The sequence below is a fragment of the Dipodomys merriami genome, unplaced genomic scaffold (assembly GCF_024711535.1).
Source record: "Dipodomys merriami isolate MVZ:Mamm:240054 unplaced genomic scaffold, mDipMer1.0.p SCAF_16, whole genome shotgun sequence".
Taxonomy (NCBI): domain Eukaryota; kingdom Metazoa; phylum Chordata; class Mammalia; order Rodentia; family Heteromyidae; genus Dipodomys; species Dipodomys merriami.
Genome location: NW_027202937.1, coordinates 34,243,550 through 34,261,839, shown reverse-complemented (window position 1 = coordinate 34,261,839; position 18,290 = coordinate 34,243,550). Strand labels below are relative to the sequence as shown.

The following is an 18,290-nucleotide window of genomic DNA, read 5'->3' as shown; positions in this document are numbered from 1 at the left end:
GACAAGCTCAAGGAACAAGCCAAAATAAACAAAAGCTCCAATACTAAGATTTATTATGCTACTGAATTTCAGAGACGACACCTGAAAAAAACTATCAGATTTTATTAAAATGTATTAATCAAATTAATATTGAAGATTAAACTTGAAGTCTAAGATCACTGGTATTGCAAAAAGACAGCTAGAGAACTCATAACAATGAAAACAGCTTACTTTGACATGGCTCTGGGCGCCCAGATTGTAGATCTCTGTAGGTTTTACATCATTGATGATCTTCACAAGACAGGTACTGTCAGTAAGATCACCATAGTGCAACTTCATGTCTTCAGGATTTAAAAACAGGACAATAAATAAAAATTGAGAGATTCAGCTTTTGAAACGTGTATTGTAAAGGCAAGAAAACCAAGTGCCAAACTGAACTTTTGCTTTGGTTACCAGCACTCAAAAAGTTGAGGCAAAAGATTATATATTTAATATGTTATATATTCAATATGCATATATATTTTATATATTATACTATATATATATGTTGCCTATGAACCAGTGGTTTTGTTATTGTATTGAGAAGCAACAGACACAAATCAAACACTGAACATTACAAAAACACAGCCAGAGAATTCATAACAATGACAACAGCTTATTCTGACATGGCTCTGGGTCTATAGGAAAAATTATATATGCAATCTATGTTTTAAAGGCTTTCTAGTATAAACTCATATAGATTATAATATGACAGGTGCTATACAAATAATATTATATCTTAAGGCTCCAAGTGGTTGGAAGGTATCACATGAGATTTAAACAAATAAAAATTTTGAAATAATGTATATAACTTCTAAAGAAATCTATAATATACAGCTAATAAAGACTACAGCTTTAAATTTGATACTTTTTATTTAGATACTTTTTTTTAGTACTTGAGTTTGATCTCAGGGCCTCATATCTGCCACTTGCACCACACTCTTAGCTATTTTTGTTTTCGCTATTTTTCTGGTATAATCTCCAGGTTTTACCTAGGGCTGGCTTCAGACCTTCATCTTTGTGTAGCTGAGATAACAGACACCACAATGCCAAGCTTGTTGGTTGAGATAGGATCTCACTTTTTATTTGGCTGGCCTTCCCCACTTCCCCAGTAGCTTGAAAGATATTTTAATCTAGCAATTTTTAGTGCTTATAAGAATCTATCCTGAAGCTATTTTATGATATTCTTAAGGTAGTAAGACAAGACAATTTGCCTGTAAAGCTCTAAATCTGGCTGATCCTTACACAGATGTAATTAGTTTTAAGAATTTGCATCACATACAGTGATGATTTGCTAACTTAATATTGTCATTATTTTTATATATTGATTTATATCTAGATCCAGTGGTAGTATTATTCTTTACTATGCACAAAAATAAGAAAATCTCTAATCCAAAAACTCAAAATCTGAAGCACTCAGCTGGGTACTTGCTGGTGGGTCACGTGTATTATTCTAATTACTTAGAAAGCTAAGAATGAGAGAATCACTGCACTAGTCCAGTATAGGGAGAAAAGTACAAGAGATTATATCTTCACAGAAAGGAAGCTGGATATGATAGTGACCACCTGTGATTTCAACTACAATGGGAAGCCCAGGCATGAAACAAGCCCCTGTTCAAACAACTAACCACAGGGCTGGAAGTATGGCTCAGTGATATTATAACAGCCTAGCAATCAGGAAGTCCTGAGTTCAAACCCCTAGTATTACAAAAAAAAAGAGAGAGAGAGAGAGAAAAATTTAAGTTGAAGTACTCAAAATTCAAAGATTTTAAAGTACTAACATGATGCCACAAGTGGAAAATTCCATACTATGAAACTGTTCTCATGCCTATAATCCTAACTACTTAGTAGGCTGAGGATCTGAGGAATGTAGTTCCACACCAGCCTAGGCAGGAAAGTCCATGAGACTCTTATCTCCAATTCACTATCAAAAAAAAAAAAAAGATGTAAATGGAGCTGAGGCTAGCCTTTAGCAAAAAGAAGCTTAGGGACAGTGCCCAGGCCTTGAGTTCAATCCCCAACACCAGCACATACACACACTAACAAAATACATCCAGGTTATGTGCATGTTATATGTAAAACAAATGCATTTAAATAAATATTTAGATGTGTGTATATATATACAATATACATATATATGCAAATATTCTAAAAGCTGAAATAATTCAAAAATCAAAAAAAAACTGTTCCAATCATTTTAGATAAGTGATACTCAGCCTTTACTAATTTTCAAGAAAAATACACTTAATGACTAAAATATTACAGAAGGAAGTCTTTTCTGTAAATAAAAATTAGACCATCTTCCTGGAAATTTACCACTAATATAATAACCCAAATATCAGGGGCTTGGGAATGATAAAAAAAATTACTTGTGAATTACAAGCTGGTCATCTTGTTAGCTAAAAACTGGCCAAGTAATTTAAGCTGAACTTGAAGCTAAAGATCCTATGTCCTAGTCCCAGCTCTGCCATCTTGTCAAAATCACAATCTCTCTCCATCTCCTAATACGCAAAATGGTCTCCCTATCAACTTCAGGAGTTGATTGATAAATATATATATAATATATTATCAAATAAGAAAATTTTGTGTTTGCATTGTATAAACTACACAGCTTTAAACAAGCAAATTTATAATAAAAATAATAAGATCTTCAAATCCAGACAATGATCTGTACAGCAGATCATTATAAGGTCATCAGACTCGGATCAGTCTTCACAAATTATTTTTAAAATTAATTAAGTGTCCAAAGATTGATTAATTGGAGTAAAACAAGTCAAATATAAAAAAAGGAAGAGTATTCTTATAAAATTGAACCATTCCTACATAAGGAGACAAGGACACCAAAAGTGAGCTGATTAAAGCTGTCTTTTCTTGGTCTCTGAACCATTTATCCAATATTCTTCCAACAGGCAAACCAAGAAGACTGTCCTAGGATAGCAAGCAATAGGTGTGTAGAACATACCTAATTATAAGAGAAAAACTGTAACTAAATGGACTTTGAGACAAATGACATTTGAAAACATCTTATCTGAAGATAGATATTTTAGAAAAAGAAAATTACTTACTTCCTTCAATATGAGCCTGGGGGTTCTTATAGAGATGTTCAATTCGACCTGTATTGAATGAACTGGATCGCCGAACAATTCCATGGACCTGAGTTTTTAAGTGTGGAAAAAGTTATATAAATTTATAAATATGCAATGAGAGTAAGCAACTCAGAAGCTCTTTTTCTAAGGTATGGTTCTATGAAAAATATAAATATTACTTATAAATATTATGCATAAATAGTTAAGATACTGTTCCTTGGCCTACTTTTCCCCACTCATTGTTTGACAGCTACCAGCACCCTACCTTTCTCCAGTGTTTTCTCTGCTAATCTTAACTGAAGTAATTAGATAATTACATGACTTCATACTTGTAGATACTCAAATGTCTCCTTTTCCAAACATCCACACTTGTAGCCTAACTGATGACAAATATATCTTCTCAATTTGAAACTGAAGACAGACCATCTAAGGAAACATCTGGAAAACTTGCTTGTGGCTTATTTAACACAGAGCAAGAGGCTTCCACATCTTTCTAGTGTTTTAGGAGAGTTGTGTGTTGCATCTTACATAGATTTCTAGGGCTACAGATACATTTGGATATTTGCTATTACACAGCTATGTGAAAAAAAATCAGAAAATTAAACTGCATAGGTTACAAACTACTAGATTTAAGGTATAAAAAACTAAGATGAAAATAAGTTAAAATTTTTTCTTGACATTATAGTAATCAATGTGAGGGGATAACATCTCTGGAACAAGAATGCAAATCTGACACTGAAGAAAAACTATTTGTATCTAATACATAAGAGAAATTATTACAGACCTGGTTCTACTTCCTTCAAGATTACTTTCTTTGTGCTGTCAGTGCTAATACCAGTTTATATCACCAGCTGCCCAAGTTCCAGTTCCACTTGTGGCAGTTTTAATCTTTGATTTGTTTTATGTGTTCTTTCCAATGTTGGATAGCTTCATTTGCAGTTGAATATACTCCTATATTTTAACTCAATCATTTTCTATCTCAAACCAAATTAATCCATGACATGACTCAAAGATTCCAAATGCAAAGAGGAAATTATAAGCACATAAGTCTTTCTTCAAATGGAAAGAAATGTCATCATTTTACATAGCATTCACGAGAAACTAACTTCTGTAAAGGATACAACATACCCACAACTAATGTCTGTTGGTTGGTTGCTTTAGCCAATAAAAAAGCATTCACTAACACTATTTTCTCAAAGAATGAACCCAAGAAAAGTTGATAAATGTTGGTTGACATTTTAGGAGGCAAACATTATAATCTAGGAAGCATTAAATTGAGATTTGCTATTTATAGACATTTCTTAATTTAGAGGTGTAGAAAATAAAACTAATATTGAGTTTAGTATTTATTCTATTTCACATTCTCTGTTTTTTTTAAGTTGTTACTCAATTATAAAGTTGAAAAGCAGTACAAATTTATCATTTTTTAATTAAAAAAACTATTTTACATATATTCTTATACTCAAGAAACTTGGTATTTACTGCCAAAGTTATTTCTGAAATACATATTTCTCCAATGTGTTTTACTGTAGTCAAGAGAGGAATTTCTATTTTATGTTATCAAAATAGATGATTCAACAATCCAAAAGAGAAAGAAAATAAAAATATAGACACACAGGCTTCAATAAAAATATGAAGTCATCTTGATGATTCCATGTGAAAAGTAGACAACTATACAAAAATCACATCAAATCAGTAACTCAGGACCTTAATGTCATACTTACAATGAAAAGCATTAAGCACCAGAGTTTTTGTTTTGTTTTGTTTTGTTTCCTTTTCCCTAATGAAACAAAAAGGTTTTAAATTCTCCCTCACTCTTAATTTTTGGTAAAAAAAAAAAAAAAATGATCTGCCAAATGACTAGTCCATGACAGCAGGTATTATTCTAAGAACTAGTGAAAGCTAAGTCTGTCTGCTTCTGAAACACATGAAATACAAACTTTAAGACAAGCCAAATGTGTGCAACCTGTGTAATCTAGTTAAAAATTTGAAATTAGCAGCTTTTTCTTTATAGAAAGGATGCAGGTAGGGTCTTTTTGTTTGTTTTTATTCGGATTTTGGGAGAAAAGAGAGGTAAGGGTTAGAAAACCAGACTGAAAAGATAAATGAGTTAACTATGTAGGGGCTGGGAAGGTGGCTCAGTGGTAGAAAGCTTGCCTTGCACGCATGAGGCCCTGGGTTCGAATCCTCAGCACCACATAAACAAAAAGAAAAAAGCCGGAAGTGGCGCTGTAGCTCAAGTGGTAGAGAGCTAGCCTTGAGCTGAAGAGCTGAGGGACAGCGCCCAGGCCCAGAATTCAGGCCCCACGACCGGACCCAAAACAACAACAACAAAAAAAAAAACTACATAAACATAAGCAGAATGCTTATTAAATTACAGTAGTTCAAACACAAAATACAATTTTAAAAAACTGAGGTCTTAAAATAAATGGAAAGCCAGGCACCAGTGGCTCATGCCTGAAATCCTAGTTAAATGGGAGGCTGAGATCTGAGGATTGTGGTTCAAACCAACCTGGGCAGGAAAGTCACTCTGTGAGACTCTTATCTCCAATTAACCACCAGAAAACCAGAAATGGTGCTGTGGTTCAAAGTGGTAGAATGCCAGCCTTAAGCAAAAGAGCCCAGGAACAGGGCCTAGGCCCTGAGTTCAAGCCCTACAACCAATAACAACAACAAAAAAAAAAAAAAAAAGGAAGAGGTTGTTTTTATAAATTTCATGCCTCAGCAAACTAGGTAATGAAGAGGGAAATTTTAGGTTCTCTAAGTGTCAGAACAAAGTTGATCTGATTTCCAACACTATAGTCAAATTACATACTATAAAAGGTGTTTTATTATTCATTTTCTATGATTAAAATGGCAAATGCCTACCTTTGGATTTCAAATTCTTTATTGTCTAAATTTTCTTAACATAGGATATCTCCTAGACAGGGTTAATGCCACTCACTTTTCAGAAAGTATACATTACCTAGTTAGTGTCAACAGCTAACATTTATCAGCCTTCAACTATCCTTTGTCTTTTATATATTAAATTCCCTACTCTTCACAACAATTATACTACTATTCCTCCCATTCTTCAGCTGAGTACAGTACTTGGGATCAGACAGTCAACAATAAGTGGTAGTGTTAAATGATAATTTTGCTCACTCCTCCTGGTACTGGGAACATTTTCTAAATGAAACCGATTAAAAAACAAAACAAAACAAAAGCACTCAACTTTCTGGGGTAACCAAAAATCCATGGATTCTGCATATCAAGAAAAGAAATACAGTAACTCCATAGATTAACATCTCCCAGAGATTACAGCTGTACAATTCTTGTATCCCATTTCTTAACTACTTTTTATATTCCACCTTAGAGCAGGTGAATATGGAATTGTTTGGAAGGGATACTCACAGTGTATGTACCTATTCTTTATTTTAAATTCTGATTTCTTTTTTCTTTCTTTTTGTTCCTTTGGTTTATTCCCTGTTGTTACTGTTTTTTATTTCTGTCTTGTATATAAGATTATCTGATTTGGAGAAGGGAAGGGGAGTAACAGAAACAATAGGACAAAGGATAAACAAATACAACAGTGAGACTTACCAGACATTATGTTGGTAATGAACTTTACAACTTGAGGGTGGGAGCTGCTAGGGGAGGGGGAAACTGATGAAAACGAGGAAGGGGACAACACTGGTCAAAAGAAATATACTCATTATGTACACGATGCGCAGTTACTGATGTAACTGTAACCACTATGTACATTACCTTTACAATAAAAAAAATTGTAATGAATAGAAAATTCTAGCTATCTACCTAGAAATAGAAGCCATTTTATTGTAAATACCATCATTTAGATCTGTAAGAAAAAATGCCAAGTGGTCAAGAAGGGCCCCTTAAATATAAATATTAAATACAAATCTGAAACATGAAAACAAGTATTTTTTCTTGAAAAAAAATCCTGATATGCAATGTTATCATTGTCCTTGTCATGTTAACATGGACTTTTCATATATTTACAGATAAATGTTTTTAGAGAATTCAACTTTCACTTCTCTTTTATTTCACTCAATTACCTTAGTGTAAAATGGGTACAAAAGCAAGTTGGTGGCAGTATGTTTTCAGCTCATCTCCTAATAGTGGTTGCTGACAAGCACTTAAAACTAGATTGTGTTCCATAAAATGTTTCACTTGTGGTGGTTTTCTTTTTCTATGACAATGGAAAGAACATATATCACTCTAGCATCCTAGGCTAGAGAAAATAGCTGCTTTCCAGCAATACTATTAATGAATTGATCTAAGGAACTTTCTACATCATGTGTCTCCTGGCTTGTCAGCATCACAAACTGCCTTAGTTACTCACGCATCTACAAGCTCTTTGCATACCGCAGAGCTCCACTGCTAAAATATTTTCTATGTTCTCTCACAATTGTACAACTACCTTGGGAGACAGATGTGTGCACGAACCCAATATACATTAAGAATTTGTTTAAGGCCACAGAGTCAGCAAGGGCAGAAGAGAATTAAGACATGGACCATCCAGTGATGTTTTCCAAGGCTCCCTTGCCATGAAGGCTGGACTACTTGTATAGTGCTTTTGCTCTCTGCTGTTTAACAGGGTATAAAGTAGAAAGGCCTTTGCAGTTTAGCAAGGTGCAGAATTAAGTACATATCATATTTACAGGGCAATTTTCCATAAAATCTCAGTATTCCTGGTTTTCCTCACTGTAAATGGGTATTTGTAGGTGCTGGTGACTCATGCCGGTAATCCTAGCTACTCAGGAGGCTGAGATCTGAGGATCATGGTTCAACCATGCAGGAAAGCCCATGAGATACACCTCCAATTAACCAACAAAAAATGTGAAGTGATGCTGTGGTTCAAAGTGGTAGAGCACTAGCCATGAACAAACAAGCTCACAGACAGCACCCAGGCCCTGGGTTCAAGCTCCACAAAGCAAAAACAAAAAAATAAAAGAACAAGTATTGTATCCAAGTATTGTATTCTCTTTGTTCTTATTTTTTTATTTTTTTATTGTCAAGGGGATTCAGTTACATAAGTAAGGTAATGAGTACATTTCTTGTCAACCTTGTTACTTGTTCTTAATGCTTAATCCTGAATAAAATTCAAGAAACAAGCAACAATAAAACTGTTATCTGTCATGTATTTCTCTTCTATATCTATCTGTAACTATCCTACAGATGATTAAATGTATATAAAAGCATATACATAAGACACAAATACTATATCATTTTATATAAGTGACTTGGACATCCTGAGATACCTTTTGGTATCCACAGGAGGTCCTGGAACAGCTTCAGGAATCTAAAAATGTGTATGGCCACACAGGTCATTAACCATTACAAATCAATTCATTGATTTATTCCTTCTCAAGCCATTCAGAAGTGCCTGCTTTTGAGTTAACATTAGTTAAGTCTTCAGGACTCTCTTATTTTTTGACTAGAGAAAAAGTAAAAGAGTACAGTTACTATTCTATGCTAAATCTACATATAAGGTTTGTTCTTGCCTATGTTACTTCATCATTTCTGCCCCTGGGACCTGACCCTGCTCTACTTTCTTCTTTTATGTACCAAACTGACACTGACATTGCTACCCATTTAATGTGTACTTCCTTCTTTCCTATAACAATTCCGTTTCAACAAGCCACATTTTTCACAACATTGAGATGTTCCTGGCTAGCACTCTGCTGTTCTATTTCCAGTATTTCTGATATTCATGATAAACAGAACAGATTTGAAATAGCTCAGCAAGGAATTTGTAGGGATAAATGGTGATGGAACTAGTCTGTCTGCCTCACCTGAACCTTTAGTTACAGTGGTCCTGCATCTATAGTTTGCAAGAAAGTAGCTGCAGCAACACCTGGGTAAAAATGTTATAAATAACAATTCCCAGAATTCCTAACCCGCCTTTGGTGTTTCATTAGGACCTCTAGGTAATTCTGATGTACATTAAAGATTAAAAACTCATTCATGTCTGTACTTGGCCAAAATTCCTGCTATTAACCTCTTGGCTAAGGTGTGGCCAGGTATGTCCCCCTCTGGCCCCACTACACATCTACTAATTATATTCTCCTGCTTATAGTCATTGAGTAATCAAAGACTGTAGCTCTGCAGCTGATAATCATAGAAATTTTCCAATGATTTAATTTGAAAAAAAAGTCACTCTAACATTTGTTGTAACCAAAGTATAAAAAGATATAGCCTCACTCCCATCAGAGTCCTCTTGACAGCTTATTCTCCTATTATATCAATCTCTTAAAGTTGAGGACAGTAGCCTATTAAACTTGAATACTGTACAGTTAACGCCCCCCCACACCATCCATATACACTTTTTATACTACACAAAGGACTTGTATCTGAGGGACGTCTGGTTTTACTCATGCTTTGTGGATCTGTACCTCTTCATTATAGTGTCAGTCACGTTTTCACCTATCAATTTGTGGGCAATCATTATTTCTTTTGTTTTTTTAGTGTGAAAATACTGTACAGAGGGGTTACAATTACATGGGCAAGATAATGAGTACATTTCTTATCAAGCATGTAGCCTCCTCGTTTCCCCTTCCCATCCCTTCCCATCCTCCCCCTGCTCCCCCCACCCAAACCTCCCCGCTACCACCACCCCCCCCCGCACCAAAGTTGTAAAGTTCATTTTTCAACATAACGACTTGTACATCTCATTGTTGCAATGGGTCCACCTGTGTCCCTATTTAAACAATTTGTTTTTCCCCTTCCCCTCCAAAAATTATACGACATCAAATACAGTGAAAGCGGGGGTTATACTGTGGGGGAGGGACATACAAAGCAACAAAGAAATAATCTTAGGTGTTAGAAACAATCGCATGAAAGAAAAAAAACATTTGAATACATATCTTAGGGTTCATTTCCATAACATCACCTTATCTGACCTTTTCTGCTTGACTCAGACATATACTAGATATTGCAAATAAGGGAAACCATGGGACCTATGTTTCTTCGGGCCTGGCTTACTTCACTTAATATAATTTTTCCAAGCCTTTCCATTGCCTAACAAATGGGGCAATGTCATTCTTTCTGATGGAGGCATAGAATTCCATTGTGTATATATACCACATTTTCTTGATCCATTCATCTACTGAGGGGCATCTGGGTTGGTTCCATATCTTAGCTATCGTAAATAGTGCTCCAATAAACATAGTTGTGCTGGTAGCTTTAGTGTGGTCTTGTTTGTAAACATTTGGGTAAATGCCAAAAGTGGGATTGCTGGGTTATAGGGGAGCTCTATGTGGAGTCTTTGGAGGAACCTCCATACTGCTTTCCAAAGTGGTTGAACAAGTTTACACTCCCACCAACAATGGAGTAAGGTTCCCTTCTGTCCACATCCTCTCCAGTATCTGTTGTTTTAGGAACATTTTCTAAAATAGACCACATTTTAGGCCACAAAGCAAACTTGGCCAAATTCAGAAACATTGAAGTTATACCTTGTATTCTCTCTGACCACAAGGGAATAAAATTAGAACTCAACACCAAAAGCCACCAAAGAAAGTCCGGTAACACATGGAGGCTGAACACTGTTGAATCATGAGTGGGTCATGGAAGAGATTAGAAAAGAAATTCAAATGTTCATGATATTCAACAAAAATGAGCACACAAATTACCAGTTCCTCTGGGACACAGCAAAGGCAGTACTTAGGGGCAAGTTTATAGCTCTGAGTTCCTACATCAACAAATTGGAGAGATCTGAAACCAACAATTTAATGAGACATCTGAACCTCCTTGAAAAAGACCAGCAAGATAAACCCCAATACAGTAGAAGGAAAGAAATAATTAAAATTAAATCAGAATTAAATGAATTAGAATCCAAACAAAACAAAGAGTTGGTTCTTCGAAAAAATTAACAAAATTGACAGACCCTTAGCAAATCTTAACAGAAAAAGAAGAGAACACACCCAAATAAATAAACTCAGAAATGAGAATGGAAACATCACCACAGAAACAACCAAGATTCAGAACATTATAAGGGAATACTTCTCAAAACTTTATAAGTTTGAGAACTTGGCAGAAATGGACCTTTTCCTAGCAAATATTGACATGCTGAAACTAAACCAAGATGAGTTAAACCATCTTAGCAGGCCCATATCAAGCATTGAAATAGAAACAGCAATAAGAGACCTCCCATCTAAGAAAAGTCCAGGACCAGATGGTTTTACAGTGGAATTGTACAAGGCCTTCAAAGCAGAGCTCACACCAATACTCCTCCAACTCTTCAATGAAATTGAAAGAGAAAGTTCACTACCGAACACATCTATGAAGCCATCATAACCCTCATCCCAAAACCAGGCAGGGACTCATCAAAGAAAGAGAACTATAGACCCATTTCTTTGGCAATCATTATTTCTATGAGAAATTCCTCCCAGTTGACTGTGATTTTTCCATTTGAGTCTTCTATTGTCTTTCTGTATCAGAATCAAATCTGCTCTTATAATTTAAATGTCAAAGGAATGCAAATATTTGCAGCTCCTAGATAGTCCTTGGCTCTCATTATTCTGTTTCCAATTCTTTCACTGATTTGCCTAGTGAAGTCTTCTAGTTCATTAATGAGAGACACCTGAATGGTGTTTCTACATCCAAGTCTCCATCTCAGACTTCCAGTAAAGCAGGTCTCCTGCCTGTGAATCTGTATATCCAGACTAACGCCCACTAGTCCACCCCTTATCACAGCACACAGACATATTTCCTTTTTTTCTAGACTAGGCACAGATCCTGCCTTTGACACTTCATCTCCACTCCTCAAATTATGTCACAACACCCATGCATTTGGAACATCACTTTTGAAACACCACCTCCCTCTTCAAAACTTCAAGAATGAATGCTCAACTAGCTCCTTAATCTGGTTCATTTGAGCCTCACTGACTTCATTGGCTACTTCCCAGCACATTCCACATATCGGAAAGTGTACCTTGCCTTCTAATATTTATCAAAGCATAAAGTTAATCCAGTCTGAGTACATAGAACTTCTTTTAAAATCACTTCTTGCACTATATGACCTGCTCTAAAACTTCCTGCTCTACAGACTATGCAGTGTATGTACATAAATACATATACTCTTGATAATTACATTATTACTCTTTGATTATTCTGCCAGGCAATATATGTAGACTCTTGATTACAGTAATATCATCATATAAAAATATGTACATATGTCCTTTCATGATTGCATTCATCTTATTTGAATATTGTAAGCTAGAGAACGATTACTATTATATGAGTACAGAATGGGATAAAAAATTCTCTATGACTTTTTTATTTGAGGAAGGGCTTTTTTTTTAGTTTGTTTTTTTTTGTTGTTGCTGTTCTGTAATACTGAGTTTTAAACTCAAGGCTTTACCCTGACTAGGAAGCTACATTTGAGCCATGTTCTCAGCTCTGCTATAACTTCTTAAAGTCTAAAAGTCAAGGCTCTCAAAAAGATTGAGGTAAAGTAAGAAAATTAACTTTCTTTTCTTCAAATCCTGTTGGCATCTAGATGCCATGTTTCTTTCTTTTGTTTTTCCATTTTTCCAACTTCATATTTTTATGCAATATCCTACAATTAGAATAAAAAGACAATGAAAAACTATTAATGCAAACATGAGCAAAGCAGGTCATAGCATACAGTCCACTGTCAGTTTCTTAATTCATACACTGTCTATATATGAAAAAACTTTCTAACAAAGTGCAATATACACAATAAAATACATCAAATTTAACGTAAAACACTATTCTTTGAGGTAAAGGAGAAAATATTGAAGGAACAAAACAAGTTGATGATGACAGATGCAGCACACCTAAAAGTTGCAGCTTCCATAAAAGTTATGGCTGCCTCTTAGAAAGTAAAAAACATCCATGTGTAAATTTTGCACTCAAGCATGCCAAAGATCAACTTGATTTTTATTGCTTTATGCAATTTCCAAATTAAGTGATTCCATCATGAATAGGAATTTTATGTACTCACTGCATCATAAATCAGCCTTTATAATATTACAGTTGGGCTTGCACAGACTGCTATTTTCTCAGGAATGTAGAAGGTATCAGGGAGGATATGTCATCAGGGCTTACCAGAAGACAGCACAATGAGTTGGTAGTATAACAGGCATAATGGTAAAGTCGCCTCAAGATTCTTATTTGGGAAGTAGCGCTGTGGCTTAAGTGATAGAGTGCTAGCCTTGAGCTGAAGAGCTCAGGGACAGTGCCCAGGCCCAGAGTTTCCACCAAAGGTACACACAGGAACATGCAGCAGAAGCAAGCTGTTGGATCCCAGTGGTCTCCCAAATACTTGCCCACTGAGTTAGTTACTTACCTCATAGCCTTTCTCCAGCAGGAACTCAGCCAAGTATGAACCATCCTGGGAAGAGAAAAAAATTGGAAAATGTGAGGCCAAGAGTAGCTAACATAAAAAGATGGTCTATATTACAGATTTTGAGGAAAGCATTTAAAGAGCTATTTGAACTAGAATTGAGTATGTTGAGGAGAAAAAAAAAACAATAATGACAGTATGTATTGCCGAGCATACCACGGTACTTTCTTCCAGACAGTAATTCATGTGAGCAATACAGAAGTAGGAGGAAGAAACTGAAATATACAGAAGTAATCAGAGGCAACAAGAAGTTTCAGATCAACATGAAGGTAGTTTTACCACTTACAAGCTCTTTGAAATATGCACTTGTAAAGCAAAAAAAAGTCATTATATTATAGGAACATGAAACAGGAATACGACAAATCCAAGGGAGATGTGAAAAACAAGCTGCTGGGTAAAAATGTGATGGAGGATAAATTAAAGACTAATAAGGGCAAGTAAAAGAGATGGCAACATAAGGACTATTGGTATTACTGAAGACTGTGCTATGGAGGTGAACACCTTTGGGGTGAAGTGACCTCCAGGCACTGGATGGGTGTTGGCTGCTAAGTGTAAGGATTCTGAAAAGTCATTGGGAGGTTTAAAGGGTTTTAAGATATATATGTATACATTGGGAGATGAGGATGTAATAAGGGAAATATAAAAAATTTTGTATTATCGTAGCATGTGAATGCAATACACATATGAACTTTAAAAAGGAGAAGAACAGAAGGCTTCATCCCAGAGATGCAGGGATGGTTTAACATGTGTAAATCAATAAATGTAATCTATCACATCAATAGATCCAAGGTCAAGAACCACATGGTTATCTCCATTGATATGGAAAAGGCTTTTGATAAGATACAACATTCATTCATATTAAAAGCTCTGGAAAAAATAGGAATAGAAGAAACATTCCTTAAAACAACAAAAGCCATATATAACAGACCAATAGCCAATATTATTCTTAATGGGGAAAAACTACAACCAATTCTAAAATCAGGAACAAGGCAAAGATGCTCACTCTCCCCACTCCTCTTCAATATAGTTCTGGAATCCTTAGCCAGAGCAATAAGGCAAGAAAAAGACATTAAAGAGATCCGTATTGGGAAGTTCAGAAGTTAAACTATCCCTTTTTGCAGATGGCATGATACTAGTTACCTCCATGATCCAAAAAACTCCAATCCCAAACTCTTAAAACTTATAAACCACTTCAGCAAAGTAGCAGAATACAAAATCAACCACAAAAATCAGTTGCCTTTCTGTATACCAACAAAGTACAAGCAGAAGGGAAATTGAGGAAACAATCCCATTCACAATAACCTCAAAACAAAAATATTTAAGAATTAACCTAACCAAAGATGTAAAGGAACTCTTGAAAAGTATTAAAACTTAAAGAAAGAAATTATAGAGGACACCAGGAAATGGAAAGACCTTCCATGCTCTTGGATAGGCAGACTTAATATAGTGAAAATGCCATACTGCCAAAATTGATATACAAATTCAACACAATTTCCATTAAAATCCCAATGATATTCATTACTGAAGTACAGAAAACAGTCCAAAAATTCATATGCAACAACAAAAGACCTAGAATAGCCTAAACAATTCTAGGCAAAAAAGACAACATGGGAGGGATCTTCATGCCAGACTTCAAACTCTACTATAGAACCATAAAAACAAAGACAGCTTTGTACTGGCACAAAAACAGACCTGAAGACCAATGGAATAGATTAGAAGATCCAGAAATAAAACCAGACGTTTTTCAAATATCAGCTGATATTTGAAAAAGGAGCCAAAGACATACAATGGAAGAAGCACAGCCTCTTCAACTACTGGTGCTGGGAAAACTGGACAGCCACATTCAGAAAACTAAAAGTGGACCCCAGCTTGTCACCATGCACTAACATCAACTCAAAATGGATTAAAGACTTTACCATCAAACCTGATACTCTGAAACTACTTCAGGACAGAGTAGGAGAGACACTTGAACTTATAGGCACAGGCATGAACTTCCTGAACAGAGTCCCAGGGTCACAACAAATTGGAGAGAGAGACTTGATAAATGGGACTACCTTAAAATAAAAAAAGTTTCTGCACAGTTAAAGACACAGCAACCAAACTAGAAAGAAAGCCAACTAATCGGGAAAAAATATTCACCAGCAATATATCAGACAACGGCCTAATATTCAGTATATACAGGGAACTCAAGAAACTAAGCCCTCCCCAGCCTAACAAACCAATTACTAAATGGGCAGAGGAACTAAAGAGAGACTTCTCAGAAGAAGAGATTACAAAAAAAAAAAAAAAAAGAAGAAGAAACACATGAGGAAATGCTCACCATCCCTGGCTGTGAAGGAAATACAAATAAAAACAACACTGAGATACCACCTTACGCCAGTCAGAATGGCCCACATCCTGAATTCAGCCAACAACAAATGCTGGAGGGGAGGCAGAGAAAGAGGAGCCCTATTGCACTGCTGGTGGGAATGTACACTTACACATCCACTTTGGAAAGCAGTCTGGAGCATCCTCAGAAAGCTAAATATAGACCTCCCCTACGACCCAACCATACCACTCCTAGGCATCTATCCTGAACAACAGGAACCAAGATACAAGGACACATGTACCTCCATATTCATTGCAGCATTCTTCACATTAGCCAAGATCGGGAAACAACCCAGATGCCCCACTACAAATGAATGGATCCAAAAATTGTGGTACCTATATACAATGGAATATTATGCAGCCATTACAAAGGACAAAACAATGGCATTCGGAGGCTGGGAAGGTGGCTTAGTGGTAGAGAGCTTGCCTTGCATGCATGAGCCCTGGGTTCAATTCCTCAGCACCACATAAGCAGAAAAAAAAAGCCGGAAGTGGCACTGTGGCTCAAGTGGTAGAGCGCTAGCCTTGAGCTGAAGAGCTGAGGGACAGTGCCCAGGCCCAAAGTTCAGGCCCCACAACTGGACCAAAAAGCAAATAAACAAACAAACAAATAATGGCATTCGCAGGGAAATGGATGGAACTAGAAAAAAATTATTTTGAGTGAGGTAAACCAAGAGCAAAGAGACAAACAGAACATGGTCTCCCTGATATGTGGATGTTAAATCCAAAATGTAAGGAGATACAACAAAGTAAACAAGACTCAAGAAACAAAGGCCCAGCCGGGCGCTGGTGGCTCACGCCTGTAATCCTAGCTACTAAGGAGGCTGAGATCTGAGGATCGCGGTTCAAAGCCAGCCCGGGCAGGAGAGACCATGAGACTCCTATCTCCAATAAACCACCAGAAAACCGGAAGTGGCGCTGTAGCTCAAGTGGTAGAGCGCTCGCCTTGAGCTGAAGAGCTGAGGGACAGCGCCCAGGCCCAGAGTTCAAGCCCCACGACCGACAAAAAAAATATATATATAAAAAATATAAAAAAAATAAGAAACAAAGGCCCTCCACTCATCTGGTAGTATCATTACTAAATGACCCCATGCTGCTGACCACATATATGGTATAAATGTGCACATCTGAAGGAAACTAGGAGAAGGACACCGAAACAGAGGGAAACCGGGGAAAACATACAACAGTGAGACCCATCAGCTGCACTGAACATTGATCAAAATGAACTAAGCAATTCAATGGCAGTGATGGGAGGGAGGGAATGAGAGGGAAAGAGGGAACAGCTGACACTAAGCAAAAGGAAAGAAATGTACATGTCAACCGATGTGGAGAAATAGCTGTATTGTCAAAGCTCATAGAATCCACAAACTTTATAAACACAATAAAGACAATTGTCCCACGAAGGTTAGAATGTGTTTGTGACTTTAACTAAGTATTACTATCCCACAAGACTATCAAATTTGTGAAATTTATGTAATCACTTAATCACAATAAAAAATAAAAAAGGAGAAGAACATTAAAAACTGTATAAAATAGTTAAGTACTTTGTACTAATCTTAAATCTACCACCTTAGCATCTAAAGTGTTTGACTAAATATAGAGATTTTCAATTGGCTTTTAATACTGTAATTCTTTTTTAAATTTCTAGGTAGGGGGTCTCTATTTAGACAAAAGTATTTCATGTACCACCTTTAGGGGAAAATGTGAAAAATTTATTAAAATAGCAAGCAGTTAATTTGATGAATTCCAGAAGTACCACACAAGTTATCCTTTCTCAGAAAATAAACCAGACAGGAATTTTATGATTAATCCTATAACTGTCATTCTTTTACCCCAATAGGGAGTCCCCTCTAATTCTACCTAGACTTAAACACAAAACCGTATGTTAGTAGACTCTTAACTATTGAATTTGTGACCTTAAAAATAGGGATAAAAGGGGCTGGGAAGGTGGCTCAGTGGTAGAGCGCTTGCCTTGCATGCATGAGGCCCTGGGTTCGATTCCCCAGCACCATGTAAGAAAAAAGAAAAAAAGCTGGAAGTGGCGCTGTGGCTCAAGTGGTAGAGTGCTAGCCTTGAGCTGAAGAGCTGAGGGACAGCGTCCAGGCCCAGAGTACAGGCCCCACGACCAGACTCAAAAAAAAAAGGGGGGGGGGATAAAAATAATTAGGATGATTGGATTTTTCTTGGGTTTCTTGGGTTTCATTAGCTTGAAAAAAGATTAAAACAACTCTGTGTTTCTGGGTGAGGGGGAGGAGGATGGGAAGGGATGGGAAGGGGAAACAAAGGAGGAGGCTACAATGCTTGATAAGAAATGTACTCATTATCTTGCCCATGTAATTGTAACCCCGCTGTACAGTATTTTCACAATAAAAAAAAACTTCCAACCAGATATTCCAGAAAATAGAAAAATGAAGCAAGCCATATTACCATGACTTGACCCCAAAACTGGA

The 18,290-nt window shown here is 36.3% G+C and overlaps 1 protein-coding gene across 1 annotated transcript in view; it reads right to left on the bottom strand.

Annotated features, from left to right (window-relative positions):
- Positions 1-18,290, bottom strand: part of Gmds (GDP-mannose 4,6-dehydratase) — a 551,474-nt gene that overhangs the window by 442,532 nt on the left and 90,652 nt on the right. Inside the window, exons 2-4 of the mRNA XM_070024711.1 lie at positions 13,417-13,461; positions 3,084-3,171; positions 211-320 (exon numbers count right to left, since the gene is read on the bottom strand). Coding sequence (XP_069880812.1) covers positions 211-320; positions 3,084-3,171; positions 13,417-13,461 — 243 coding nt within the window. The remainder of the gene's footprint in view (positions 1-210; positions 321-3,083; positions 3,172-13,416; positions 13,462-18,290) is intronic.